The 26,771-nt window shown below is 52.9% G+C and overlaps 10 protein-coding genes across 10 annotated transcripts; 6 read left to right on the top strand and 4 right to left on the bottom strand.

The window, feature by feature from the left end:
* Positions 1 to 820: 820 nt before the first annotated feature.
* On the top strand, positions 821 to 1,807 carry BJX67DRAFT_93332 (uncharacterized protein). Its single transcript, XM_071035639.1, has 2 exons — positions 821 to 1,078; positions 1,257 to 1,807. Exon 2 carries the CDS (start codon positions 1,268 to 1,270, stop codon positions 1,718 to 1,720), a length of 453 nt encoding a protein of 150 aa, XP_070890907.1. The 5' UTR covers positions 821 to 1,078; positions 1,257 to 1,267; the 3' UTR covers positions 1,721 to 1,807.
* On the top strand, positions 1,583 to 2,577 carry BJX67DRAFT_92368 (uncharacterized protein). The gene has a single exon (XM_071035634.1). It carries the CDS (start codon positions 1,894 to 1,896, stop codon positions 2,419 to 2,421), a length of 528 nt encoding a protein of 175 aa, XP_070890906.1. The 5' UTR covers positions 1,583 to 1,893; the 3' UTR covers positions 2,422 to 2,577.
* On the top strand, positions 2,510 to 4,419 carry BJX67DRAFT_92565 (uncharacterized protein). Its single transcript, XM_071035637.1, has 3 exons — positions 2,510 to 2,660; positions 2,729 to 3,730; positions 3,853 to 4,419. Exons 1-3 carry the CDS (start codon positions 2,598 to 2,600, stop codon positions 3,994 to 3,996), a joined length of 1,209 nt encoding a protein of 402 aa, XP_070890905.1. The 5' UTR covers positions 2,510 to 2,597; the 3' UTR covers positions 3,997 to 4,419.
* A 216-nt stretch (positions 4,420 to 4,635) lies between these two features.
* Positions 4,636 to 5,742, bottom strand: BJX67DRAFT_376778 (autophagy-related protein 27; the record flags this gene model as incomplete). Its single annotated transcript, XM_071031949.1, has 3 exons — positions 4,636 to 4,831; positions 4,882 to 5,422; positions 5,484 to 5,742. 3 exons carry the CDS (start codon positions 5,740 to 5,742, stop codon positions 4,636 to 4,638), a joined length of 996 nt encoding a protein of 331 aa, XP_070890904.1.
* Positions 5,743 to 6,406: 664 nt separating this feature from the next.
* BJX67DRAFT_92435 (tubulin-binding prefolding complex subunit GIM3) lies at positions 6,407 to 7,403 on the top strand. Its single transcript, XM_071035636.1, has 4 exons — positions 6,407 to 6,571; positions 6,631 to 6,768; positions 6,886 to 6,953; positions 7,045 to 7,403. Exons 1-4 carry the CDS (start codon positions 6,554 to 6,556, stop codon positions 7,235 to 7,237), a joined length of 417 nt encoding a protein of 138 aa, XP_070890903.1. The 5' UTR covers positions 6,407 to 6,553; the 3' UTR covers positions 7,238 to 7,403.
* A 1-nt stretch (position 7,404) lies between these two features.
* Positions 7,405 to 10,206, bottom strand: BJX67DRAFT_92365 (transcription factor domain-containing protein). Its single transcript, XM_071035633.1, has 4 exons — positions 9,700 to 10,206; positions 9,540 to 9,637; positions 8,705 to 9,478; positions 7,405 to 8,636 (listed from the first exon to the last, which is right to left on the bottom strand). The coding sequence occupies exons 1-4, from the start codon at positions 10,135 to 10,137 to the stop codon at positions 7,544 to 7,546; spliced, it is 2,403 nt and encodes an 800-aa protein (XP_070890902.1). The 5' UTR covers positions 10,138 to 10,206; the 3' UTR covers positions 7,405 to 7,543.
* A 3,490-nt stretch (positions 10,207 to 13,696) lies between these two features.
* Positions 13,697 to 14,781, bottom strand: BJX67DRAFT_92361 (uncharacterized protein). Its single transcript, XM_071035632.1, has one exon. It carries the CDS (start codon positions 14,699 to 14,701, stop codon positions 14,066 to 14,068), a length of 636 nt encoding a protein of 211 aa, XP_070890901.1. The 5' UTR covers positions 14,702 to 14,781; the 3' UTR covers positions 13,697 to 14,065.
* An 836-nt stretch (positions 14,782 to 15,617) lies between these two features.
* On the bottom strand, positions 15,618 to 16,451 carry BJX67DRAFT_93620 (proteasome assembly chaperone 4 family protein). The gene is made up of 2 exons (XM_071035641.1): positions 16,135 to 16,451; positions 15,618 to 16,056 (listed from the first exon to the last, which is right to left on the bottom strand). Exons 1-2 carry the CDS (start codon positions 16,333 to 16,335, stop codon positions 15,832 to 15,834), a joined length of 426 nt encoding a protein of 141 aa, XP_070890900.1. The 5' UTR covers positions 16,336 to 16,451; the 3' UTR covers positions 15,618 to 15,831.
* Positions 16,452 to 16,678: 227 nt separating this feature from the next.
* Positions 16,679 to 18,059, top strand: BJX67DRAFT_376774 (N2227-like protein-domain-containing protein; the record flags this gene model as incomplete). Its single annotated transcript, XM_071031948.1, has 2 exons — positions 16,679 to 16,806; positions 16,907 to 18,059. 2 exons carry the CDS (start codon positions 16,679 to 16,681, stop codon positions 18,057 to 18,059), a joined length of 1,281 nt encoding a protein of 426 aa, XP_070890899.1.
* Positions 18,060 to 19,341: 1,282 nt separating this feature from the next.
* On the top strand, positions 19,342 to 22,076 carry BJX67DRAFT_93395 (Hsp70 family protein). The gene is made up of 4 exons (XM_071035640.1): positions 19,342 to 20,122; positions 20,234 to 21,166; positions 21,229 to 21,667; positions 21,744 to 22,076. The coding sequence occupies exons 1-4, from the start codon at positions 19,445 to 19,447 to the stop codon at positions 21,941 to 21,943; spliced, it is 2,250 nt and encodes a 749-aa protein (XP_070890898.1). The 5' UTR covers positions 19,342 to 19,444; the 3' UTR covers positions 21,944 to 22,076.
* Positions 22,077 to 26,771: the final 4,695 nt, after the last annotated feature.

Here is a 26,771-nt window from a genome sequence, read left to right as displayed (position 1 = left end):
GGAGGTTGTATATATCCCGGACTTGAATGTGAGTGGTAGGGTCCACGTGCCGGAGCTGTTTAAGGATCTTGCTGGGTGGCATGTTGATGTCAAGAAGGGCCTTTATATACTGCGTCTTCTGCGCAATCTCCTCGCGGCGAATCGAGGGGTGGTCACCCGGCGTTGACGGGCCATGGTTGTGAGCACTGTTGCGGACTTTGACATGCCATAGATTGTCAAGCTTATGGTAACTGAGCCGGATGTTAAACGGGCATCCGTTCCTTCGTGAGGGAGTCCGTTGACGTTCCTTCGCAGTCGAGTGGTATATCTGACCCTGATCGCAGGTCATGTAGATGGCCTCGACTTTTCCCTCCCTGCCTTTATTGGTGCGCTTGGTGATCAAGGCATAATGGTTATCTTGCGCAAAGGCTTTTACCGCCTGCACGGCCTCCGTCTCTGTCCGGTACAGGAGCTCCGGGGGCGACGGTAAGGGCGGAAACGCCAATGTAGGGGGGTTGTCTGGCTGGAGCAGTTGAAGAGATTGGCCTGGGAGTTGCTCAGGTTGCTCCATGGGGGGTAAAAATCAACTGCGGAAGAAATCAAAGCAGGGACATTGAGAAAAATATGGATGGATGATCTGTGTCATTGAAGCTTACTTCTGGCAGGCCGATCTTGGAGGGTTCTTCCGATTCTTATATGACGAAGAGCGAGAGCCCTTGGGGGAATCGTTGGAAACTGCCGAGCTTTGTGGAGGATCGAGGCGGTGAGCCAAGCGGTGTGAGTCCCCAGAGCTCACTTGAAGTATACTCTCCATCTTGATGAGCTCTCTCGCCTCACTCAAAGCCCAACGATCCTTCGTTCTTCCATTTTCTTCAAAATGTTACCTAATTTTACGAACCCCGTTGGTTGCCTGAATTCTCTCCTCCTTACCAAACCTGAACGAGAGCGCCAAATGACCGTCCTGCACTGTCGTTGCACAGATCGAGAGAGGGCCGAGGGATCCCTCGTCCGCCGCTCAGGGCACCATGAAGAAACTAGTCATAGCACCGATCATTATAGCCCGTTCAAACCCCACGTTAGCGACGAGGATGCATCATTGGTTCGTCTTACTCCCCGCCACGCATGACATGGGAAGGCGAGCACCAACCCTGGCCGTGCCAAAGGCGGCCACTCGCCCCTCCCCGGTCGCAGCCTCGGAGGCCCGTCCGGCGGATCTGACTGAGTGGCTTGAAACGGTGATATCAGATATGGCGAATGCACCTTCTGACCAGAGACAGTTGCTGTCCGTATGATATTTTCCCTCTTGTTTCGACTCCGCTATTTGGGGTATTCAGGGCAGCCTTCTTCCCTCCCCTCCTTTCTCTTCGACGGTAATCTCACCCTGCTTTCTCCGTCTCATGACGTCAAAGTGGAAACCAAAACGATGCCTCGAACAAATTGTGGCGACAGGGATTCTCAACACCTTCAACCACTCCGCTTCTCGAGAAGGACGACCATGGACACGTCCTTCCTCTTCGGTATCCCCAATGTCCACTCTCAACCGAGACTAACTTCCTCTGATTTTCCACTCGTACCGCCGTTGCCCGCCGGAGCTGACCAGGTGCTGAAATTTGCGTCTGTTCGCAACCCCCCCCCCCAAAGCTTGCCCGCAACTGCCAGGAACAGGTTGAACTCCCTCCCCCAAATTCAGGAATCGATGCCTTCCAATGGCAGGGGAATCAAAGCGGAGCAGGAACCGTAGATCCTAATCCCACCTCTAGTGACGCTGCGGTTCTGCTCGCATCGTGCCTCGAGTCATCTCGAGTATGGGAAGCCGGGAGAGCGTGCTTGAAGTTTCAGAAAGAAGCTCTTTGGGTGTAGAATCTATATAGATCAAGACCAGGATCTTGATAACAAGATAGAAGATCGATATCGATGGCGAATATAGGTGACATCTGTCGCCATCGCCCTGTCCCGAGCCTGTTCGCAGTAGCTGTGCCCCTTCTATCCACTCTCCAGCAGCAGCCAGTAACAGCCACTGTATCCAAGCACTGCTCGATGCCGTACCACCAAGACCAAGAGCTAACTCTGTACCTCCTGTCTAGCCTCTCGTTTTTTTTTATCCATGACTGTCAAGAGTTTGGCTCAGTGGGCAAAACTCAAACCCAGAAATCCCATCCCAACTTGAAGCCTTGTGATATCCACACGATATCTGGACCCGGCACTCCCCTCTCTGGCCTCTGCTTCTCTGCTTCTGTCTGCCTTCTCTCAGGTCAAGACTTGGGTATAAAAACCTCGACTATTTCCTCGAGCCCAGCTTCCATAAATCAAGCAATTCAATCCATCCTTGTCCTAAACACAGAGGACAGGAATCTCCTGGCAGTGTTCCTGACCTTATTCTTGCTTCGCGATTCCTCCTCGGAGCCACCTTCCGTACTACCATCAGGGGTATTCTGGGAGTAAATTCCCCGAAATCTTGCCCGGAAGATTCGCTTTCAGACCAAAAGAGAGTTATAATCAGTAGCTTCACCAGAGGTTCAAAATCCCTGGTAGATAGTGAAAAGATTGAACGCTGAATCCCCTCATCATTTCATCATAGCCAGCGTACTCTCAAACGAATCCAAACGAATTGGACCAACATGGCCCAGAAACCAATCTTCGTCGCAACTCACCCCCGGGCTTGCTCTACGGCTTTTGAACGGGTATTTACCTCTGGGCTCGCTCCTTTGGGATCCTGAAGGAGGAAACGATTTTGCTAACAACGAAATAGGTCTTCATGACCCAACGGGAGACAATCCAATGTATCCACGAGCCCTTCGGCGACGCATTCTACTACGGCCCCGAGCGCCTCTCAGACCGCTACGAGGCAGACGAGCAGGGCCGTCTGGATAGCGGATTCAGCGAGTCCACGTACCAGACTATCCTCGAGCGGATCGAGCGCGAGGGGCGCGAAAACGAGGGCAAGAGGATCTTCATCAAGGATATCCTGCACTATCTTCTTCCGCCCAATGGTAAGCCCGCTAGCATCGCGCCGTCCCTGCATAGGATTAAGAGGGGCGTTGGCACCGAGACGGTCGTAGACTCTGAACCCCCCGCGGCCGTTGGTAGTAGCAGCATTGGCGACGGGACTGCTGCCAACGGCCACCACTCTGGGGATGGGGAGGAGAAGGAGGAGGGAGGAAGCGGTGAGGCATGCAAGGGGGCCAGGGCAAGGAAGGCACCCACATACCCGTACAGCACCGCCCCAGAACCGGGGAATCCAACCGTGATGCCCAAGGAGATCCTGCAGGGCTTCCACTTTGCCTTCCTAATCCGTGACCCGCACTACAGCGTGCCCTCGTACTACCGGTGCACGATCCCGCCGCTGGACGCGGTAACCGGGTTCAGCTATTACGACCCGGCTGAAGCTGGATACGACGAGATGCGTCGGTTCTTCGAGTTCCTGCGGCGCGAGGGCCTGATAGGTCCTCACATCGCGACCCGGGAACAGGACGCCGACGATCTCCTCGCTAACGGCGGCGGCCACAAGCCGGTTGGGAAACCCGGGGCCCGGGTTGGCGCGGAGATCTGCGTCGTCGATGCGGACGAGATGCTCGATAGCCCCGCGGCGACGATGGAGGCATTCTGTCGGAGTGTTGGGGTCCCGTATACGTCTGAGATGCTGAGTTGGGATAATCAGGCGGATCATGAGCATGCGAGGGAGGCGTTCGAGAAGTGGAACGGGTTCCACAACGACGCGATTGAGTCGAAGGGGTTGACGGCGAGGAAACACGTATGTAACGTTCTTTCTTTTCTTTTTTTCTCATCCCAATACCCTGTTAGCACGGAGTATGGGAGAGACAGACACACACGCAAACACGCACACAGAGAGAGAGTCCAGCTGATCATGTCCAGCCACGCGCCCCCAAGACAGAAGCTGAGTTCGACGCCGAGTGGCGCGAAAAATACGGCGAGGAAGGCGCCGCCCTGATCCGGAAGACCGTCGACGCAAACATGGCAGACTACCTGTTCCTCAAGCAGTTTGCGATGAAGGTATAGACGAGACGAGGCGAGTAAGTCCAGTCCACCTGAAGCAATCAAAGGAGGTAAGTGTCGTGGGGGTTCGATGATGACGAGAATGAAATTGGTCTTTCGCTCAAGTTAAGCTTGTTCTTTCGTCGATGTCGTGATCTTAGTCCTGATCACGCAATTTGACGTGCACGGATGGACAGGGGGGTCCGAGGGAGCTCCTTCGGCGCGGGCTGCATGGATTCGATGACCTTGTGCTGTTTTTGCTTTTCAATCGTGCGTTTCTGAATGGAGGGAGAATGTATCCAGCAACTCTACCTAGTCCGAAGGAAGTAATTGTTCGTTTGACTGGACTGCACCAGGGGAGGATGGAGTGGGAGTACTTTTGTTCGTTCGTTGATTCGTGAATCCGTCCCCTCCGGGGTTGATGTCTGGGTCCAAAGTACGTTTGTGTATTGGCTATCCTACTGAGGTATATATCAGCTGTTCAGAAAAGCACCCAACTTGCAAAAAGAAAAGAGGGCCAGCAACCCAGGACCGAACCAATGATTGATTCCATCGTACAGAGAAAATAACCCAAGTCTGAACTGAGCCACCGCGACAGTACTCTGGTTCGAACGCTGCAACTGTATCATGACAAACACGCAGAGAAAAGAAAAGTAACCCAGTTTATACAGCACTGTATCCGCCCCTTGACCCCGTTCCTTGCAGCGTATTGATCACCCGCCGCAGCCAGTCCTGGAAGAGGTAGGGCACATCCCTAATCGTGTCCCCATGCGGGAGGAGGTCCCAACCACGAGCTCCATAGCGGTTATAATTGAGCCACGAGCCGAAGACAAGGTACGCAGCGGCACAGAGGAAGAAGCTAAGGCATATTAGCAAGTGCAAAAATCGCTCGAACATGGGGGAGAGTACATGATGATCAGCCAGGTGAAGAACCCCCAGTGGCCGGATGAGGATCCATGCTCGAGAAGGTAATTGTCGCAGGCATACTGCGTCCTCCAGTTCAATCTGAGCACGTATGACTCGTCGTCCGACGGACCGAAGCTCTTGAATTCCAGGCTCCGGTTTGGGTCAGAGCCATCATCAAACGGACCCTTACCCTCACCGTCGCCCTCGCCATCACCATCGTTCTCATCGTCGCCACCATCCTCATCTTCCTCTCGAGCACGGAGGAGACGCTTCGGCGTCTCGACGAGTCCCTCCAGCCCCGTTCGATCGTGATCGCAGACAAACTCAATGACTGCACTCGCATCCTTTGACTTTTTGCTATCATTTGGATACTTGCCACCACGCAGCTTAACCTGCAACCCTTCCGTGTCCGCATCGAGCTTCTTCAACCGCGTGATCTCTGGGTCCTTCGCGCCGTGGCCCATATGTTCCAGGCCAGCAATGGGGAACACGAAGCTGCTCTCTTTCTTGCTCTCGTCATCGTATTCATACTGGAATCCGCAGACTAGTATTCAATCATTAGCTCAACCTTGTTGGTTTTACCTCGATTCTGGGGGTGGTCGTACTATTCCTCGACGTTCCGCATTGCAAGTGACCTCGGTTTGCGGCTCCCCCAAGAGCAGTACAGATATTCATGACATAGGTGGTGTTGACGATGACGTTGTCATTTTTCTCCGCGTGGTAGATCGTGTGTACGCCGCCCAGTGGTGACAGATCATATTTGTAGCCGTCTGCATTGATCTGGGCACAGTTGAACGTGATCGCGGCAGCGAGACCGGGGAGGAGGGAGGCGGCGGGAAAGAGGGGAGAGGAGGGTATTCGCATCGTCTATGTTATATCTAAGCCGTGAATAGATGTAGAATATGCAGGGGACCAAAAATGGCGGAGGAGAGGGATTGGAGGTGGTTCAGAAGCTCTCCGTGCTCTGGGCGCGAATCTCGTGAGGCTGGGCGATGACGCTGTGGTGTTGGGCGTGATGGAAACGGAGCTCAGGCTGGGGGACAGCAGGACAGGCAGATGACGAGTTGGGGCGGATGATCGACCAAATGAGCGTTTCAAATGGAGAACAGTTGAAGCGGAGATGGTTGAGCTGTCTGGGGGCGATGGTTCAACTCCAGTACTGACAGCTTGGCTTGGAGATGAGTGTCGTCTGCTTTCTTACTTAACCAGCACACGGTCGGTCTCCTGTTTCTCCGGCGAAAGAGCAACCAGCTCGCATCAACAGGTCAACGACACAACCTCGAAGATGAGGCTCAGTCATAGCAAGAGTAGGCTACTATATTGAACATCGCTCAATTTCAAACGCTCTTCATGTCCCTAATTCTGTTAGCTGAAAGGAGATGCCTAGAGCGCCCGGTATGTCGCCCACCAGGTCGATATTCACTCACTGCTGTTGACTAGGTCAAATCTAGCACTATCTATATAAACTCAGGAGTATCCCCCTGTAGCCTATCAAAGTCACATTTATCTCTGTTTTTGCAGACATCTTCAGGACACACAGGTTGCGCAGGCCGGCGAGCTTCCCCGCACAGACCACTTCACCTCCCTCCCAAGCCAGGAACACCAAAATATCCTCACAGCTCTTACTTGGCAGTACTTCACAACCCTCCTATCATCAACTAACTAGACCACCAAAATGCTAAACACGCGCATGGTTCGCTGCCCTTTCTCATTGTAACTACCACTCTTTTTCTAAATCTGACGAGAAAATAGCTCTCAAAAGAAGACGAAGCCACAATGGGCAGCACAGAGGACACCGAAGTCCGGCGCGAAGACCAAGAAAAGATTAATCGGTTCAGTCGGCTTCATCAGCGGGAGACGATCCTGCAGGAGAAGTTGAAGGGGAAGCAGGTGTGTTTTCATTTTTATTAATTCTAAATTACTTTATTTTTTTTTTCCAATCCTATCTTTTATTCTTCCTGGTGGTTAAGAGGGGTTGGGCGCGCTAACTGCAACGCCACGCAATAGAAGGACAAGGAGGATCTAGAAGAGGTCTCGACGGAGCTCGAGCTTGCTGATGAGGATGAGTTGGTTCCGTATGTCTATGTCCCTGGTGTCATTTTGTTTCCCCCCGCCCGCAACCTTTGACGAAATATCATGCCCAGAAACCCGTGCTGATGGTCGCAGTTACAAAATCGGAGACTCGTTCGTTCAACTCCCCCTAGAAGAGGCGCAGACGCTTCTTGCTTCTTCAACGGAGCAGATCGACTCCGAGGTGCTCAAGTTGGAGGAGACGCTGGGGGATCTGCGGGATGAGATGCAGCAATTGAAGGTCGCCTTGTATGCGCGGTTTGGGCGGAGTATTAACCTGGAGACTTGAACTTATCACCCGGGCAGAGCCTTTTTTCGGTCTTTCTTTCTATCTTCGATTTCCAGTGGACATGGTTATGCAGTGTAGATGATCAGAGAATTCGCGATTTTGCCCGCGGGTCGCTATTTATGTAATGCTATATACAGGGTCTTACGACTCGCAAGAAAATAATGTATCAATGTAGACTGGTATCATAACGTAAAATCATTCGCACGTGCAGATAATGCCAAACTCGGAGAGGACATAAATCTGAACGTGGATGCAATATTGCGGTGAATGCTTTCTGGGCCTCGCTCTAGTCATGCAGAGCATGTGTTATATAATACTCGCGATCGCCATACGTGAGTGTGACGAACTCGGTTGATTGGGTGCCGAGTCCGGACTTCCAGTGACAGATTCGCTGCCGCGGTACGACGGTTGTTCTGTCGGCTGCCGGAGACGTTGTGCATCTCTTTGCTGTCGGTGTTCCTTCTCCGCGAGAAGGTATTGGACCGTCTGTTCGATCCATTCCCAGCCTTCCCAGTCTTCCGGCTCTTCGGCTGGCCTGCTATCCCTGCCACCAGGGTGTGCCCCGCTGCCTCGCGGCGAAGAGATCTCTAGGTGAGCACCCGTTTCACTGCCCTCCCAGACCCAGTTGCCATTGCTGGCTCCTTGCATGTCGCCTGACACGTACGCCATCATTTCCTCGTCCGCCTCGAGATCCTCGAGCTCGTTGCGCCGTAAGCGCTCCATAAGGCATTTTAGGAAAAACACAGTATAACGGCCGCAGGCTGCATTGATCGAACGCGAATCCCGCATAGCGGCGCTAGCCTGCGCGCATATCAAAGCGGCTTCAAACTCTTGTCGGAAGAGGAGTATAAGCGTACAGCGCCAGAGGTGGGTACACAGCATGGTCCCTGCAGCGGTCGCGAGCGGGAGACGCCAATCCCTATTCCCTGTGATTGGGGAGGGTCGCATGCATCGCGACATCAGGCGCGCAGTCTCCTGGCATACGGAAACGCAGTAGTCTAGCGCCGCTAACCGAACTTCGGCTGGGCAAAATGGGGAAATATTATGGCGGTGGAGTATGAGACGGGCATTCTGGAGGTGGATAATCGGGGCTAAGGATCGGGGCTCAAGGTACCGGTCGGACTTGGGGTGGTATTGCTCAGGAAAGATGGCGAGGCAGGCGCTGAAATGCCGTTCGAAAGTCTCAAGGTTTGCGGTGCTGATGGTTGTGCTCCTCAGAGTACGAGTCAGCTGCCCGATTGATCGGACGACATGGATTGTCGCTAATAACGGGGTGGTCTGCTGGCTCTCTGGCACACAACCTTCTGAAATGAACTGTTCATCAACAGGACAGGGAAGACCGATATCGCAGTCCTGGTCGTTGATATGCACCGGTTTACCCATATCCAGAGCCAGGGTTCTGTTGGCAACCAGTACGATTAGTCAGGTCCTGGTATAAGTAGGTTAAGTTCGAGAGGAGCCACAGACCTATCCCACGTATACATTCCCCACCACACGCGCTTGCGCATCTCTCCCTCCAGCGCAGGCCACGGACCTGACTCCAGATGTAATCCAATCTCCTGAGCGACCCGCACCGCAGACCCGTTCCATACCCAGCTAGCTGATTTCGAGTTTACTTCGTAGAGAAACATGCTCACCAGTAGGGCAGCCCGTGCTTGGTCTAGGGTGAAACTGTCCTGCCAGACGTCGATCACCCCGCACGATGTCCTCACAAACTCCTTTCCCTTCTCCTCTCGATTTGGATCTGTTGTATGCAGAGAACCGCACGCAAGAATACCAAAAAATACAGCCGCCCACTCGCGGGTGACTCCCATAAGCGTCCCCGCACGGTATACATCCTCATACTCCTTCATAAAAGTCGGCCAGTGGATGACGGGTAGAGTTGTGTGGATGTGGGAATGGTACTGGGCAAGGAGATGATGGGCGACATCTTGTGGAGGCAGGGAAGGAGGATCCGCTGTTATTAATGATTGAGACCCTGCCAGCCGATATGGCGTTGGGACTTTCCAGATCCCCTTTCCATAGATTCGCAAGTTCGCCCTAGCGTTGGAAAGATCTTGGGAGACCGGAACCCTTGGCCGGCGCGGGGGTCTGTAACCAATGTCGGGGAGTTTCAGCTGAGACTGGCCCGTGGCATCGAGGTCGAGTTCCATCACATTATCTGACCTCAATATTCCCGATCGCAGCTGCTGGACTTGCTGCTTGGTCGCCCAGAGTTGTTTCTCGAGGTCTTGCACTTGCCTACAATCCCATTAGAACGTGACTTTCCCACAATACGAGGGTTGGCAGCCATGGCACGAACTTTATGGAAGACATGCGTCTGTTGGTTTCCTTCGTAAACTGGCATCGCACCTTGCGGTTTGTGCATTCTGTACAGCTAGTAGACTCGGAGGCATCGCACTGGAACAAGGGCCGTATTAGACTCGTAGGATAGAAGACGTGGATGGCGAAGCCTCACATACCTTGACCTTGCGCTCACGACATGCATCACAGCTAGGGTCCTTCCTCCTTTGACGGTACGCCCTCTTCTGCTGTAACGGCTGCGAATGCTGGTGGTGCTGTCCCATGCCGCCCCCGTGGCGGAGAAAGCTACCCGTGCTTGGTCCAGTGCCATTAGTCGACGCATCCGGGAGAGCTCCTGCACCCGCTTCCGATGGAGAAACGCTGGAGTCGTAAGGATGGTAAGTCGTGGCAGGCGCCGGCACGGGAGAGTGTTGTAAAAGGTGGGACATCGGCAACCCGCTACTGGGTCTTGCCGATTGAGTAGGCAGGAAAGCGCCTGGATGAGGGGCCGCTCGCTGGAAGGGGGCCGGGGGGGTCACCGACTGCACCGGAGGCAACTCATAGGGAGCGCCTTGAGGGGGTTGGCTAGTCCACGAGCGGTGGTAATGCGATTGCATATCGGTGCTCAAAAGGCAGCCTCATAGGAGATACAGCACGCGCAGCAAGTGTCTTCCTAACCCCGGGACCACCCAGAAGTATCCGAGTAGTAAGAGGGGAGATGGTGACCACAAGGAAATGGGCAAGAGGCCGGGTTTTTCCACCAAAAAAATATGGCGAGCTCTTCGCTGAAACTCCAAAGCGCGATGATAGCGATAGTGAAGGTAGGTTGAATCCAAGCCAGAGGTATGCTCACCAGGTACAAAAGGCACAATAAGTATTAAATGCCCTGGGTGGCAACTGAAGGCAAGTCGGAATATACCTTGAAATCGCAGTCGAGGCCGCGACAGCAGCAAGGGGCCCCCAGATGATTAGAGTTAGAGCGAACGCCAGTCGCATTGACATTGGAGGGTGGAACTGAGGCTTGTCAAGGTGGGCAGATAATTGGGAAATGGTTTGATGGTCCCGTCGAAGCCATACACGAGTTCCCGCTCCACCGGCGCACGAACCCCAGGACCCGAGAGCAGAGAGGGCCACGGAGGAGATGAGATGGTCGTGGAGGGAGATGGGAAGAATCCGGGCCGGCTTTCCTGAAGAAGTAGAAATTGGGTGGTTGAGAGCGCTGGGGAGGGGGTGCGAGGAGAGCGAATACGGAGAGCAAATGGGGGCGGAAAAGGAATGCAAAGAGGCCAGAAAAGAGGAGGAAAGGACGGGAAGAAGAGAAAAAAGGGAAATCAAGGAGTGGACTTCGTCAGAGACGACAAGAAGGGTGGACGGATGGATGGATGGACGGATAGTTATACGAACGAAAACAACAGGCGAAGGAAGATGAGGGAACCGATCAGATGGCAGAAGGAATAATAAGGATCGGGACTACCTCGACTGCAGGCAGGGCAGGTCCGTCCGTCACTGACGGAGATGCAGGTGATTTTGAAACCTCAGCCCGAATCCGAGGAAAGCTTTCGTGATGCTTGTCCACGAAACGGGCGAATGTTAATTTGAGGAATCTTGGTCGAGGAGGGTCGAGTTGGAGCAGGACGAGATCGCAGGAATTCGTATTGAGGCCCAAGTGCGCTTCCTCGTGACAAGTGCGAGGCAGGAGAGGAGAGAGAGGGAGAGTGAAGAATAAGAAGAATTCATTCAGCCGGGGACTGCAGCGCGCCAGATCCCATATGATAATTATTTTATTTCTGATGGACGCCCATAATACAATATTCGTTCGATGGACGAACATTCCGGCTCAACTAACAACTTTACAGTTAGTGGTTTGAACCATGCTAACCACAAAGTCAGCCATCCGTTCCACCAGCCCCTCTGTCGCTGCTTCAGTCGGTCAATCAGCTCTCCCGCTCAGGGTCCTCCCAAGGCCCAGGAAACCACTCCGACTGTTCTCGGCTGACCCCGTTGAGCAGCGAAAACATGGGCTGAAACGGCGCCGGCATGCAACCATTCCAGATCGAGGACTTGACGCCAACAGGACCCGGAGCCTGTGCCACGGTGGAGGTGCCGCCGCAGAACCCCAGCATCCGCCGTGGAGTCGTCACCTCTTCCAGTTGGAGCTTCGCGCGCATCGAGCCGGAGATTGAGCTCACAAGAGATTCGAGACTGGATCTCTCTTCTTGTGAATGCGATCGGTCTGTCATGTGCGACATATAGCTAGAGCTCCAGGACATTGGGAGTACCAGATGAGGGACGAACGGAGCTTCCACTGGATCCTTCATCATGCTCCCCTGGAACAAGATTTGAGAGAAGTCGGTTTGGCCTCTTCCCCAGGTTTTCGTTTCCTTCGCCACACCGGCGCTGGTGACCCTCGATCGCACTTTTCCCTTCAAGCCTTGAGATCAGACCTCTCCGCTAACGTTAAAGGGCATCCCGAGATCGGCAGTGGCAGTGCCTCCCCGAGGTCTCTGAACTCAACGTGTCTGTCCTTCACCTCATGATTCCACAATCCACAGCTTTGGTCCACAGTCCCACAACGACAGGGGGGAGCGCACATCCGGAAGCACGATTGTTGCACATCTTCTTGTCGACTCTGGGTGAGGAGCACGCTGATCGCGAACGCAGGGAGTGGCGTGGGGTTCGAGGTCACAAACTCAATAACGCTTACCGGGGCCGAAAGGCAAAAGCTAGGGCCTCCACGGGAGAGATTGCTTGCTGATCCTCAGGGCAACCCCCTTCCAGGCCTCCGGACGGTGGCCGATTTTCTGCTGGCCCTTCCTTTTTGGCTCGAAGGTGACAGGAGGCTGCAACTCCTTCCTCCCGTTGGCGGATTATTGCCGAGGAGAAACAGAGATTCAAACTTAAAATAACTTCCCACGTTTGCCAAGTTGCCAATTTCCCTTCCGGCTCTACCTTATTTTCGACCCAGTGGTTCAAGCGTGTGGCTCGAACATGCTTTGACGGGGCATCGGCGTCCAGCCAGGCATCACCGTCATTTCAGAGATTGCGACTCCTAATTTCCTCGCTCTCCACCAATTCAATGCCCTCTCAAGTCTCCTGAGTTTGGCTTTGCAACGATTCATGCCATCATCGCCCATTGGCCAAGAATCCCGACAGACGGATCCGACGACCCCGGCTTCGAGGAGAGAGCCACACATGATGGCTGATGCGCAAAAGTAATCTTCATCGTAATCACAGCAACCCAAGCAAATTAAATCGACCAGTGTCGGACAGATTGGCGATCACCCCTCGGAATCCTTCCCTCGGCCGACAATTGGATGACCACACGTGGAGGAACCATTCACATTCAAGTTGGAAGCCTGGCCAAAGAAATGGAGCAGCAGCGTCCAGATGGAGGGTCAGTTCTATCCCAAAACCGGAGACGATTGACCGTGAGGAACCCGAAAAATGATCCCCGTTTCCAATCATCGTCGCCCATCGCCGGAGAGCTTGAGGACGCTCTTTTGGTTTTCCTGTTGTTCTCCGTACTTCGTCCGGACCACACCCGTCGTGTCGTCACGCCCAGATGATTCGCTAAAAAAATCCGCTTTTGGCTTCCCGTCGCCATCCAGTGCCCATGGGAAGATCTCAATGAAATGTTAAATTTTAGTGGCCCATTGGGTTGGTGCAAGGGCCTTTGCCTCGTGCCTGTGGCGGTGTCAACCAAGCGACTAGTCGAAGGGTCTTCCCTTGACGCGTTTGCTTTTATTTTGGACTGGCCTATCAGCATCGCCGAGTGACATTCCTCGTGCTTGGCAGCACGCACAGTCATGGGAAGGCTGTTGGGCCCGTGCTGGGGCTTGACCTCGCGGGGAGGAGGTTTCCGATCTTCTCCCAAGAGCGATCGCTCGTTCAACACCCAGTTATTCGGCTATATCATCCTCCATTCTTCCCACCCCCTTGTGTGTACTTACGAGTAAGCATGTTGAGCTGGGGGTCGCACGCTTGAAACGCGCGTTCAGCGGACTCCCACGGTGGTTGCGACGGAAATAATCTCTCGGGCCTGTCGTTGACAGAGCAAACCTGTCACTAGCGCAAAAAGAAAACCAGCAACCGGCTGGCATGTGCAGGCACTGCAGGGGTTCGTGTGTGTCGTCCTGGGCGCGGCTTGAGTTCATTTCCCCAGGGCCTTCATATCCCCCCACCCAGCTCCGAGGTGGGGGGAAGAGGACCCATGTCGCTGGCATTTTTAGGCTGTTGCAGAGTTGAGCCTGTCAAGGGTCAAAACACGACGCAACAACGGCATGTAATCAGAGTTTTTCTTGCAAATTGCTGCATGGCTACTCTTGGGCGAAACACCGGCTCATCTTCGGAATCACCAAATTGCTTTCTTCTGAGTGGCCCAAAAACCAGGCGAGCTCGGAGATGCCGCGTTCCCCGCAGAAGCTGGACATGAGACCGTGATCAGATGGGATGCAAGGTTCTCACTTCAAGTGTGTTTTCGACGACTCGTGTTCATCATCGCGACGCAAATAGTAATGACGAGGGCTCCAAGTTCCTGGTCCCGGGTTATTGAGAAATGGACGTAACTGCGGCACCCAAGAATATCCACTGAATTTCCATCCGCTGTTCGGCTCGTAACAATCTTGTCCTTTTGAGACTGGCCAATGCCAACAAATGGCTCAAGATCCGACGCCAAGATTCTGGCAGGTGGTTGGCAACAACCAAGGAAGAAGCGGCTGCGTTCGGCTTGATATGAATCCTTTGGCGCAAAGCGAACGGCTGGGCGTTGCGCTGTCTTATTGGGCACGAATTGATCCGTCGCTCCAGCAAGGGTTCAGCTAAGGAAAATGAAGATGGAAACGAAGTTGGGACATGATTCATTGTTGGGCCAACGTTGCAATCTCCCATCGTTCTCCGTGTGACGGCATACGAAAGTGTGCTCCAAAATGGACTTTGACACCGGCGTTGTCTCCACACAAAAGGAGGGATGGTGCGATGAGTATCTTCAAGGTTGCTGAAGCACTCTTCCGAAAAGAGGACATCTTGAGGTCCTCTTGTTTTCGATCCCGTCTTCCCTGGCAATGTCTTTCCACGTGCAATCAGGGGTAGTCTCCCTCCAATGCAGTCCAACCCCATGCATGTGCCCCTCCCCGATTGATAAATTTTCCATTTTGGCCGGTCACCACGCAATAAAACACGCATCTTGCTCGAAGATACACCACGATCCAACCACGGACCAAGCTAAGCGATCTGCTTGTGCTCGAAGAAAAGCAGACCTCCCACCCTCCCCCGGCCCCCGGCGGCGGATTCCAAGCCATTTAGTTCGTTCTCTTGCGTCCGGAGAAACCACCCGACAACCCCACCAACGACCCTTCGGCAGCTTTTCCGATCTTTCATCACTCGCTCGCTTAGCTGGGATGAATTGTTCATCCTGGTTCCTCTCCCCGCTTCGTCTCTTCCGGGCAGCCCTGCCTGTTCCATCGTATCGCGGGTCCTGATTCCTTGAAGCACTTGGATCGTGACAATCAATTCTTTCCCCCGACACATTTCCCCTTACCCCCTTCGGCTAATGCGCCGCAGGGCTGTGTTTCAGACATTTCAGTTCCCACCCCTTCGCACCTGCTCGAACATCTCATTTTCCGTTCTTGTCATGCAAGATTTGCCATTCTTCGCCCAACCGGAGTTCATGGCTCACAACGCTAGAGCGGGAAGGCCCATCCTCGGAAGTTCGGGCTCTCTTCGTCAGCCCTAGGGCACTGGGGAAGTGAGTATGGGATAGGAGAAACCCCAGTAATCGGATGACGGATGAACAGGCTCGAAAACTAGAGACACTCCTCGCGGCGGCTCACGGGTCGATTTGAGCATTTTCTTACAGAATCGACGATTGTTTGTGATTGTGCACATTGAAAATTGTGTGATGGTTGTTGCTGATGGGAAGGGGGTCTGACTCGAGGCCCCGTTTTGACGCTAAGTTCGGAAATGGTTACCCATCCGGAAACTGTGCACCTCCGCATGCTTCAAGGCTCAAAATTGACAACTCCCTCTCCGTCAGTCGTCAATCTTGCCGCCTCGGGATAAGTGGCAACCACCTTGGTTTAGCCCCTGGACTGGATCATCATTCGACAGCGTTCGAGCGTTCAGCGAAGCGAATAATTCCCTCAGGAATCCTCCGTCTCTGTGGGTGATGCGACGCTGCGTCAAACGGTGCTTTCGTCTGTCCCTAACTGAAGAAACGGCATCAACAGAATTCGCTCATCAAATTCCATCCTTATTGGTATGATCATCGCTTGATGAAACTGGAAAAGAAGAAAACGTCAATCCTGGATTCCGCGTCACCTCCGCTCCTGCCATTTGTCTATCACAGTATCCACAATCTTCGTCAGGCCCTCCATCTCTTCCTCCGGCGTCAGACTCAAAGCGGCCGGGTCAATGCTGCACCCGACGTAAACAGGGGCGCCCATACGACGGGCAAGGATCTTAGCTATCCGAGTGGCATATTCTTCGGTCGAGGAGCTGATATATAACGTTGTAGAGATGATAGAACGAGGGGACATACGCTAGAAAGATTTGAGATATATATTTAGCTCCATAAAGCGCCTGTTGCTGAATGGTGACAAGGGAGGACGTCAACCCACATCTGGCATCGCATAGATAAAACTCCCCATCGGTTTTACACTTCCTGCCGAGTCGCCGGGCGTTGAAGTAGCTAGGAAGACCACGGTGCAGCTGTCCAACACTGTGAGATGGATATGGGCTGACGTGTGGAGAGCCTTGGGGAGGGGGAATGAGAGCTCGATCGGACAGGTTGCTTGTGCCGGTGCTGGGAATTCAGCCATTGTAATGCCTTTGCTTTCTTCTCCTAGTCACTGCAAGCGTTGCAGAGAATTGACCAGAACAAAAACGCTGAGATGAATGCGGTTGGACGAGGTGAAGCGAGTCGTTGACTTGCTTGGGTTCGAGTCGCCATGTTTTCCCCACCAAACCTCACCAAGGCACGTCCCGCACCTCATTTTGGCAGCACAACCAAATTTACAACGAGTGGGCAGTGAAAGCACTGCTTTCATTGCTTTTCTTTATACACAAATAATGTATCTCTGACCAGCATCTTTCTTGGATCTCTTTTTGGTCCCTTGCCTACCTACCAGTCATTCGTTAGCTTAGTTGAAGACCCCCGTCACGATGGCCGCCGAAGCACACCATGGGATGCAGGACGAGTCGGATGATACTCGTAGCTGGGCTGGGGACTTCGATCCATTGGGGGCCCCTGATGAAAGACGAGTTCTATTTGCGGCGCTCGACTCATTTAGGTGCGTATTTGGTGCAAGTTCTCCGGCTGTGACTGCGGACCCCAGACCTCGTTCAACGTGCGAGATACCAAGTCGGATCCAAGATTCTAACTACCAACAGACAATATCGAAGAACTGCACATGCAAATACGACCCATCGGCGGCGCCAGGCATTCTACGCGCTCCCGCTCTCCCACGCGCAAATACTCACGGAGCCTCCGTTCTCCATCATGGATAACCTGAACCGAGTCGACGATGCCATTGATATGAACGCGGATATTGCGGACGCCATCCTTACAACGGGCCTTTCGTCGTTTTGCCTACCCGCACATCCCAGTCCAGACGACTCCCGTCTGAATTGGCATGGAGTTGCGACAGCTTCCGACGTGAACAAAGCCCATTCCACAATCAGACAGTTCTATCGTGACTGGAGCGCAGAGGGTAAAGCTGAGAGAGACGCATGCTATACTCCTGTTCTCCGAGACCTCCATCGTGAATTCCGCGAGGGGCAAAATCCCTCCGAGAATGTCAGAGTCCTTGTGCCTGGAGCTGGCTTGGGGCGCTTGGTCTTTGATCTCTGCCGCGCAGGATTTGCCGCCGAGGGAAATGAGATCTCATATCACCAGTTGCTGGCTAGCAACTGGGTCCTGAATCACACCCTAGGCGAGGAGCGCCACATGCTGTATCCTTTTGCGTTGCATTTCTCAAATCTAGAGTCAAGGAGGCAGCAATTGCGCACAGTTGCGATTCCGGATGTTCACCCAGGCGCCGCGGTGCTTGAGGCCCAGAGGAATCCAGGAACGCCGTTCGGGACTATGAGCATGTCTGCCGCTGACTTCGTCGTTCTCTACAGCAACCCGTCTCAGAAGGATGCGTTTGATGCGGTGGCGACGGTCTTCTTCATTGATACTGCCCCAAATATTATTCGCTACGTTGAGGCGATTCGCAACTGTCTCAAGCCGAACGGGATCTGGATCAACGTTGGACCGTTGTTATGGCATTTCGAGGATGACCACCAGCGGACCCAGAGCGCGGCCCCCGAAAACGAGAAGAACCTGGGGATCGGGGAGCCGGGGAATGTCGAACTGACGCAGGAGGAAGTAATAAAGCTCATCACGCGCTTGGGCTTCAAACTTGAGAGCTCGCAGCCGATCAAGGAGCGAGCAGAAATTGGCTACATCCAGGACCCGGACAGCATGCTGCGATCGTTGTACCGTCCGGCGCACTGGGTCGCACGGAAGACGTCACAATCATCACAATCATTACAATCATAGACTCGAAAGGCAAACAAACTCTCCACAATCTCTCATCTTCCAGAATCAAGTAATGGACTGGATAAAAATAGGAACGTGAACGATTCTGCCTTGTGGGATGTGTATGGATTGGCGGTAATGGTATGTACGGTACTTGATTACGCGATCGGCGGTACAGCCTTCAGCCGCAGCCCAACAATGAAAACCACCCAATCGACCTGGTCAAGGCAGGGCTCAGCAGCGTGGCTGAATCAGGGACTTCCTTTGGCAACGGGTGGCTGTTCCATGGCACATTGGGTTTCTGACCCGGTACGACAAGAATAGCACGGAGCTTGGATAAATCAGCTGTAGCTGAGTCAATTGGAGGAAAATATAGATAGCACTGCTCTCTCCCATCAAAGTGAAGACCAAGGCTCCTGTTGTTAATATTTCTCTGCCTCGGCCATTTCCCACTACAAATCAGGTTTGGGAGCAAGAAGCAATCCTTCCTGCTCGCTTCGGGAACTCTCAGTCTCTGAGCATGTGGCCTTACCTTCTCGCGAGTCTTCCGAGGGCTGGTGTCTCAGCCTTCGCCGGGTTACTTGTATCTAACGGTGATCTCGTACTCGTACTATACCATACCGTACCGTACTGTACTCTAATATCTTCGTCCAACTGCATCAAACCTGACATCGGAGGCATGAGAAACCTGGAAGTCAATTCCAACCGAGGAATTGCGCGAAAATTGAATTTGGCATCTTTATTTTAAAAAGAAGAGGGTCTTGTTGTTGGAGAGTCTGCCTCTCTGTTGTGGACAATCTCGCATCCGAGTGACATTGGCGAGCTCGTATCTGACAGAAACGTGCGCTGATGATTCTGCTCTCCCTCCTCTTTCTCCCCCTGGGCCTGCTTCCATATTTCCCTGGAAACAGCTGCTCGAATCCTTCTCGTCAAAATCGGATTGCCTGACATTTTTCATCGTGTGTCTTCCCTGATTGTTTGTGAGCGTGGTTCGGGTCGATCCCCCTTCTGAACATCACCTGTCAGCCTCAAGGCGTTCCTCATCCAGCCCTGGAGTTCATTCTTCGGCCTGGATCCCTTCTTTGCTTTTCCTCTTTTCCTTTCTCACTCTCCACTCCTGTCGTTCCTGTTCCGTTCTTTTTCTGCTCCCCTCCCCGCCCTCCAGGGACTGATTTGACTGCCTGACCTAAGCGCTGCATCGCGACAATAAGTTAACTAATACTACCTTCGTCCAAGCTGTTTCTCCGACTCTCACCAATCTACCAATCTCTGACAGGCACTGCCTCCTTCCATACGAGTTCCACATCCGCTAGCCTTGTCACTCTTTTCACCCACTCCCTCGCTCGCTCGCTTTTTCCTTCTTCCCTTTTTTCCTCCTCCCTTTGTTCGACTCTTTCGCCATTCACATGGACCTGATGAGCTCAAGGTTCAAATCGTTCAGCGGCTGGAAGCGAAGCAACAAACAACAACAACCACCACCCAGCAGCTCTCCGGTGGCACCCGTCCAGTCTATAAGCACTCCATCGACACGCACCCTCATCCCCTCGCCGCCTCCTGCTCCGACCTCCAATCCCGCACCTCCTGCACCCGTACCCGCACCCCCAGCCTCGACCGCCTCCGCCAGTTCCCCCCCCTCCGTTGCTGAAAACTCGTCCAACACCAGTCTCCCAATGAATAACCAGAACGCATTGGGACAGCCGCCTGGCTACACTTACAATAATGTCGCTGGTCGGCCCACTAGCCCGATGCCGCCCGCCGGCCAGCAGCAGGTCCCGCACCCGCTCAACACCAACTTGCCTTATCCTGGGCAACAAACTTTAGGCGCACCGCCCGTGTACGGCATGCAGCAGCCGGTTGGGCCCGGAATGGGCCAAAGGCTGCCCGCTTCACAAGCTCCGTACGGGGTTACGACCCGCCCAGCGCACGAAGTCGAGGGCGCTGGGCGGAGTAAGGCTTCGCTGATTGTAGGCATTGATTTTGGCACGACATTTTCGGGTGTCGCATTTGCTTTTGCGACCAACAATGAGGCGCGAGAGGATATCATCACCGAATGGCCTGGAGCTGGAACCCATACAAAACAAAAGGTGGGTCTTCCCTCCCCCGCAATGGGTGTGGCGAGGAGGGTCACGGGAATTGATCATATGTGGAAACCATCTTCCGGCTGGTTTGCTAACAACTTGGATTCGTGCACTTAGATCCCAACTGTCCTTTACTATGACCAATACCAGGAAGTGGTGGGATGGGGCCCCGACATCGCGAATGCGCTGGCTCCCACCGGTTATCCGAAGCAAGGGGTCCAGAAGGTCGAATGGTTCAAGCTTCAGCTGATGCTTTCGGGTAACACGTATATCGACCCGATCAACCTGCCGCCCCTCCCACCAGGCAAGTCGGAAATCGATGTAGCAGCCGACTATCTTTTCAAATTACGGCAGGCGATGCGCGCCCAATTACAGAAGACTCTTGGCGAGGTGTTTACAAGAGAAGAACGTAACATCAAGTATTACCTCACTGTACCCGCGATCTGGAATGATGCAGGAAAGGCGGCGACGCGTGCGGCAGCTCTGCAAGCTGGATTCTTGCGGGACGAGAACGACAACCGCCTGACGCTAATCTCAGAGCCTGAAGCTGCTGCGCTTTTCTGCGCCAAAACGGGCTTGCTGAACCTAAAGATTGGCGACGCGATCCTGATCGTCGACTGCGGTGGAGGAACCGTAGATTTGATCGCATACGAAGTCGAAGAGGAGCAGCCATTCAGTGTAGCCGAGTGTACAGCCGGATCTGGCGACTCGTGTGGCTCGACGGCTCTCAACCGAAACTTCAGTAACATTCTTCGAGCTAAGATCCGAAAAATGAAATTGCCCGACGGGTCACGGACAGCCGGGAAAGTGTACGCGAAGTGTATCATGGATTTTGAGAACCGGATCAAGGCAGATTTCCGAAACAACGGCCAGAAATGGGCCGTAGATGTCGGTATCGAAGCGGACTTTCCCGATGCCGGAATCGAGGAGGGCTACATGACATTCACCAATGAGGAGATTCTCCAATGTTTTGAGCCTGTTGTCAACCGTATTCTCGAGTTGGTGCGTAACCAGATCATCGCTATTCAAGCCCAGAACCGGAGTCTGCAGGTATGCCCCCAATAGTTCACACCGCGACTGAAGAAGTGCCTTGACGCCTAACCAAGCTGCAGAACGTGCTCGTAGTAGGTGGGTTTGGTGCATCGGAGTACCTCTTCCAACAAATCAAGCTGCATGTACCACCGCAATACCAGTCCAAAGTCGTCCGACCAATGGACTCTGTCGCCGCGATCGTCAAGGGTGCCGTCACAGCTGGAATCACAGAACGGGTCGTCACCCATCGTGTTGCACGTCGACACTACTTGATGGCCACGCTTCAACCTTTCAAGGAGGGCTATCACCCAGAACAGTACCGTGTCCCCAGTCTTGATGGTCGGGATCGGTGCAAGTACACCCGGCAAATATTTGTGCAGAAAGGAGAGCGGGTCAAGATTGGCGAGCCCGTCAAGGTTAGCTTCTTCCGCCAAGTTGCACCGGGAGCTACCCTCATGTACGAGGACATCCTGTACGCCTGTGACGAGGATGTATGCCCCGAATATACGAAGGACCCACGTAAGTTGCCCCCTCGCCTGTAATCCCCTCTCCACGTCATGGACAACAACTCTTAACGCATCTCCATCCGAACCAGGTATCAAGGAAGTCGTCACCCTCACATCGGACTTGTCGCGCAAAAACCTCGAAACCGACTTCGAGCGTATGGACACGCCGCAGGGTACATTTTACCGTGTATATTTCGATATCTACCTTACACTCGACGGCAGTGAATTCAGTGCCGAATTAGTCTGCCAAGGTGAAGTGATGGGCCGATGCCGGGCGAGGTTCAGATAAGCCCGACAGCAGCTTCCTGACGAAACTCAAGAGGCAAATGAAGTTCCACGATCAACAAAGGAAAAACAAAAAGAGAGAAAAGCAAATGAGCGGAGAAGCTCCTGTGGTCAGGTTACTTTTTCCGCGTTTCTTCTCCTTTATCTCAAGGAAAATAAGAAAAGGAAAAAGCTAGCAGGGGCAAAAAAGCATCGGTGAAGAAGAAGGCCAAGAATGAGGCAGCGTCCCTCTCATATCTTGTCCCACTGATTATTGAAGGCTCATTTAAATGAACAATTTGATTTCAGATCAGCACACACTGCACTGGAAGGGCGTTCTTGTCTTTTCTTTTTCCTATGCTGAACGAACTCAGGATTCCTTGGATGTCGAGCTCTCGTCGATGCGAATTATCAGCCTTTTGGGGTCATTTCGTTCTCCCCTTTCCGTTCAATTATTTTCTTTTCCTCTCTGTGTTTTTCTTTTGGTCTCGTCCCCGCCTGTGGCTTGCGATTGCTTTCTTTTCTTTCCCCCCTTGTCGAGTTTCTTCAGCAAAGCCTGGCTCTGGCTCAACATTTTTGCCCTCTCCCGTCACCTCGTGGGGGTTGGGTTGAGTCCTTGGGTTCTCTGCCCATCCATCGATCAACTTGCCAATTATCTATTAAGCCATTTATCTACCTGGCTACCGATTACTGCCCGACTGATTGATTGTTGACTTGTTGATTGTTGACCATTATCGTTCTGGATACCTTTGCGTCCCTATTCTACTTAGCTATATACATACATACATAGTTATGGTCATTGACTTATGATATCTCTCTATCTTCTATTTTCGTTCCCTGGGTCGGGTAGCTGCTCTAATTGATGTTAGTCTGGGTTTCTAGAGATGGGTAGGAAATGTATGTTTATCAGACTCTGATTTTACTTCTTGGTAAAAAATATAGAGGGAGAAGTCATGGTACCATTGACGTTGTATCGGTACTAATCTTGGCCCCGGTAAAAAGGGCCGGCTTGTAGGGGTAAATTTCATGCATGACGACTGTCCTTCTTTCTCCCTCAAACGTCTTTGTAGAATGTCTCGATGGGAATGTCGGACCCGAGCCCTCTCTGATGGAGGAAAGAAGCGGAGTTTGCCGACTAATCTTGGACATTCCTTACCGGGCGCTTTCTCTCTCTCTGCTTCTGAGAATCTTCTCCGCGAGAGGTTCACTGAAGCCCGCTAACACGAAGCCGACGTAAATCGCCTCGCCTTGCTGAGGCAGGAGGCTATTGGACAGTAGTATTTAGATGGCTGTATCAATCGGTGCCTCGAGAGGTAGATCGTTCGGATAATTAAAGAGGTGACGAGAGGGGCCTCTCGATCAACGAAGGAGTGTTCTGTTCGGTAAGAAGGAAGGTGAAGAATGGTTTCACTGTGAAGGCAACTGGGGTGGAGATTCGTCCATAATGACCAAGACCGGCGCGGCTGTGACCGAGTCCAAGGTCAAATCTCCGGCTGCTCACTTCATGAAAACTGTCATTCCGTATCAAATATGGGCGGATGCAGTCGCGGGAGAGAAAAGAAACAACGGCTTCTGCAGCCCTGCTGTACGCTTCTGAGTGGCCACTCTTTTGGTCTCAACTGAGAGCCTTGTTTTGCCTTTTCGTTTCTTTTTCCTCTTTTTTTTTCTTTTTCTTTTTTTCTTTTCTTTTCTTTCGATGAAGCTGGCGCGCTTGGTTTGTTGGAAGATCTGTTCCCTGCCCTTGGGTCGGGTGTTGCTTTTTCCTTGGGCACAATGCGGTCCGGAACTCTGGCAATGGCTTGGGGCGATCACTCTACCTTAATTATTGTTTCCCGCGCGAAAAGCTCAGGTGCTCAGGAACTTAGGTCGGGCGGTCGGGTTGCCTCCAGAGCCTCTGACGTAGGATTGTCCGTCCATGCCGGTAGGACCCAGCCTAAAACTCGCTTGTGGTCAGTCGACTTTGATTATTAGGCAGGCATGAATCAAAGCAGCCTGCGGGATTTCCACATGGCTCCATTTTCTGCAGTGCAGATTACGGGGCCAACTCTCGACGAGCCCTTGTCATGAGGGAGTGAGCATAGCCACAGTCACCCATGTTGACTGTCGTGCAAGACTGCCATAGGCCCAAGTTCGGAATGCGGAGAGCCATCCTTGCAATTACATGAGGTCAATCAGGTCAACCGTCATGTCCGTGCGCTCGCGCGAGATGCTCTATTCACTGGCATCTGATTGGATTCTAAACCTAGACGAGGGACACCAGCGTGGTGCTTGCCATCTTGTGAGCAACACTCCAGCGACGAGGCAGCATCCTGCTTGGGCCAACCCCAACTCGAGTAAGAGGGCATGTGCCTGCTGGTGCTCCGGAGCAGTGCCGTTTGGCTGCAGAGCCGGAAACCCCCCTGCTCGACTTGGTTACTTCGAGCCAAGGCCAAACCTCTGTGCGCACTGATGGACTGCAGGAGCTAAATCGCGGGGTCGTGTCGGCGTTTGGCCTGGACCCATGTGCTGTTACTTGATGACTTCCGGTCATTGACACGCCCGTTACCAATCGGAGCCTCCGTCGAGGCCTCGAAGGCGGTTGCTTGAGCCCATGACCATCGGCCTGACAGGTTGGCCGTCCAAAGCAATGCGGCAAACGTCATGTTCGGGCAGATAATTTTCGGAAGATTTGTGACTCTTCGGGAGTGAATGACCAGCAACGAATCAGATGCTGAAAAAGGGACCCAGCAAGAGTCGGATGGGGGCAAAACAAGGAAAGCTCCCGAACCGTGAGAAGGATTGGTTTGCGGGAAAAAAAATGTGTTGCGAACTGGGAGGAGACAACCCAAGCTTCGAGATCCGAAGGAAAGAAGCTCCAGATGAAGGGATGAAGCAGAAACGGCCGACTAAAAAGCGGGCAAACAAGGGACAAGGGAAGAAAAAGAAAGCAAGCAAAAAAAGGAATATGCCGAAAATACTGGTAAATCTTCATCTCCCTTTGACACCGCCAGATTGAGCGCGGAAAAGATCGAAAGAACATTGTGTCATTCAGGGAGGCTGTTCTGGTCTGTACTTTCTCCAAATATCGACCAGCGGCAAGCGCGCTTTCCGCGATCTGGAGCGGTTGCAGCGCAAAACCCAGACGGACAGTGGACCATGGTTGAGATCCCCTGAAAAGGCGGAGGGTCGAGAAAGATGGACACTAGTCTGAGAAAAATGGTTCCGAATTCTGGGTCAGTTCTGGATCGGTTTGTCCGCGCTCTGTTTCTGTGAGTCAACGTCGAATGTAAATCCTCGGCACGGTAGGCTCCATCGAACACTTTCGACCGAGCCCATTGCCAACTCCTTTGCAGCTAATAATTCATTGGTTGCGTTGCATCTGCTCTATTTGGATAAGGTGCGGAGGAGCAACATGGCTGTGCAGCAAGAAATGCCAAGGTCTCGCCTGCGAGGCCACCTCATAGTACGTCAGTGTTGACTCCAGACCATGTCTGAGAACGAGGCTGTTTGCCTTTGTGCTTGTGTTCGCAACGCCGAGAATCTTACCAACCAGTTGTCAGCTCTGGAATGATCAAGCATCCCCACAGGACGCCCAAAAGCTGATGTCAGGAGCGATGTGCGCCTCTCTTGAATGGAGGAAAGGGGTCCTCCCAAGAGCCTGTCTGGCAGCCGCCTGACATCGGTTTGATTACTTTTGAGGCTGGTGACCACCAGCGGCCGGTTTGGGGTTGGCCCACGCAACACCCCACGCGCTGGCTGTCTCCAAGGGGCTGGTCTGTTGCCCAAGCGAAAGATGATGTGTGATCTTCAGTGAAACTCAATCCGTTGCTGCTTGGGGTTCAGGAAACGGCGTCTCCAACTTGCGTTGCCGCGCGATTTCTGGTTTTTTTCGTAATTTGATCAGGTACTGCTTTCCCCCTGCGGGTTTGGCTTTGTTCAATCGATCCCTTGACAACCAACAGCGTTCTGTTACTTTTTCGCCCACTGTTGTCTGAGGGTGTTTGTATCGGAGAAAAAAAAAAAAAAAGGAAATGGAATTCGAATACCGCGGGAATGGAACCGCAGGAACCTGTTTGACTAAAAACTCAATGAGAATCCAGTTCCCTGCTTGTCTTTCAGCTCACGAGGTCTGTCTTGAGTTGTCGCGCACGGACAAGCCTGGGCTCGCCTGACGATTTTCGGATCGATTCCCAGCACAGGACCTATCGCCTGTCTTTGCTGGTGCCTTTCCCCATAATTTGCCCTATATCGGGTTAGCCTCTGTACATCTTTTATTGCCTCCCACGGTTGCGGCGGAAGTGACGCCTTAGCTACAGAGTAGCCTTGAGGATCGAGAGCCAGAGTCCGAACCTGCGGCACTGCTTGGGACTCCTTGTCCACTCAGCATTCGCAATCTGGCGGATCCTGCAACCCCCCCTTTCCTCCTTTGACCTCAGGTCCTGGTGGAACGATTGAACTGAAAAATCGCTGAGAATCTCTGCTCGATCATGTGGATGCTGTCAGGTCCATTTTCTTTTTTGGGGCGGCGAATTTCGGTTTTTGCGGGGAAAAGAAGAACGTATCAGAGTTCAACCAAGCACCCTGAATCTGAAATTTTGAGGTCCAAATTGTGGCTCCTCGTATGACCTAAATGATGATCTTTGCCCAAGGCTGGCTGTATAAATATAATTGGAGCCATTGCCCTCATCGAGAGAAGAGAAGGTTTCGCTATGTTGAACAATTTCTTTTTGCCGTCTGTTCAGTTTCGCGTTGTGGAGTCTCGAGTGTGTGAGAGACCTTGAAAGTTTCTTGGAGACCAGGTTCCTTTTCCTTTCTTTTTCTTTTGCTCAGCTGTTTCCTATCCTCTGCTTTCGCGCATCTTCTGTCAAGGGGAA

Source organism: Aspergillus lucknowensis, assembly GCF_044049455.1.
Source record: "Aspergillus lucknowensis strain CBS 449.75 chromosome Unknown BJX67scaffold_2, whole genome shotgun sequence".
Classification (NCBI taxonomy): domain Eukaryota; kingdom Fungi; phylum Ascomycota; class Eurotiomycetes; order Eurotiales; family Aspergillaceae; genus Aspergillus; species Aspergillus lucknowensis.
The sequence above is the reverse complement of the archived record's forward strand: the minus strand, read 5'-3'. Positions and strand labels throughout refer to the sequence as shown.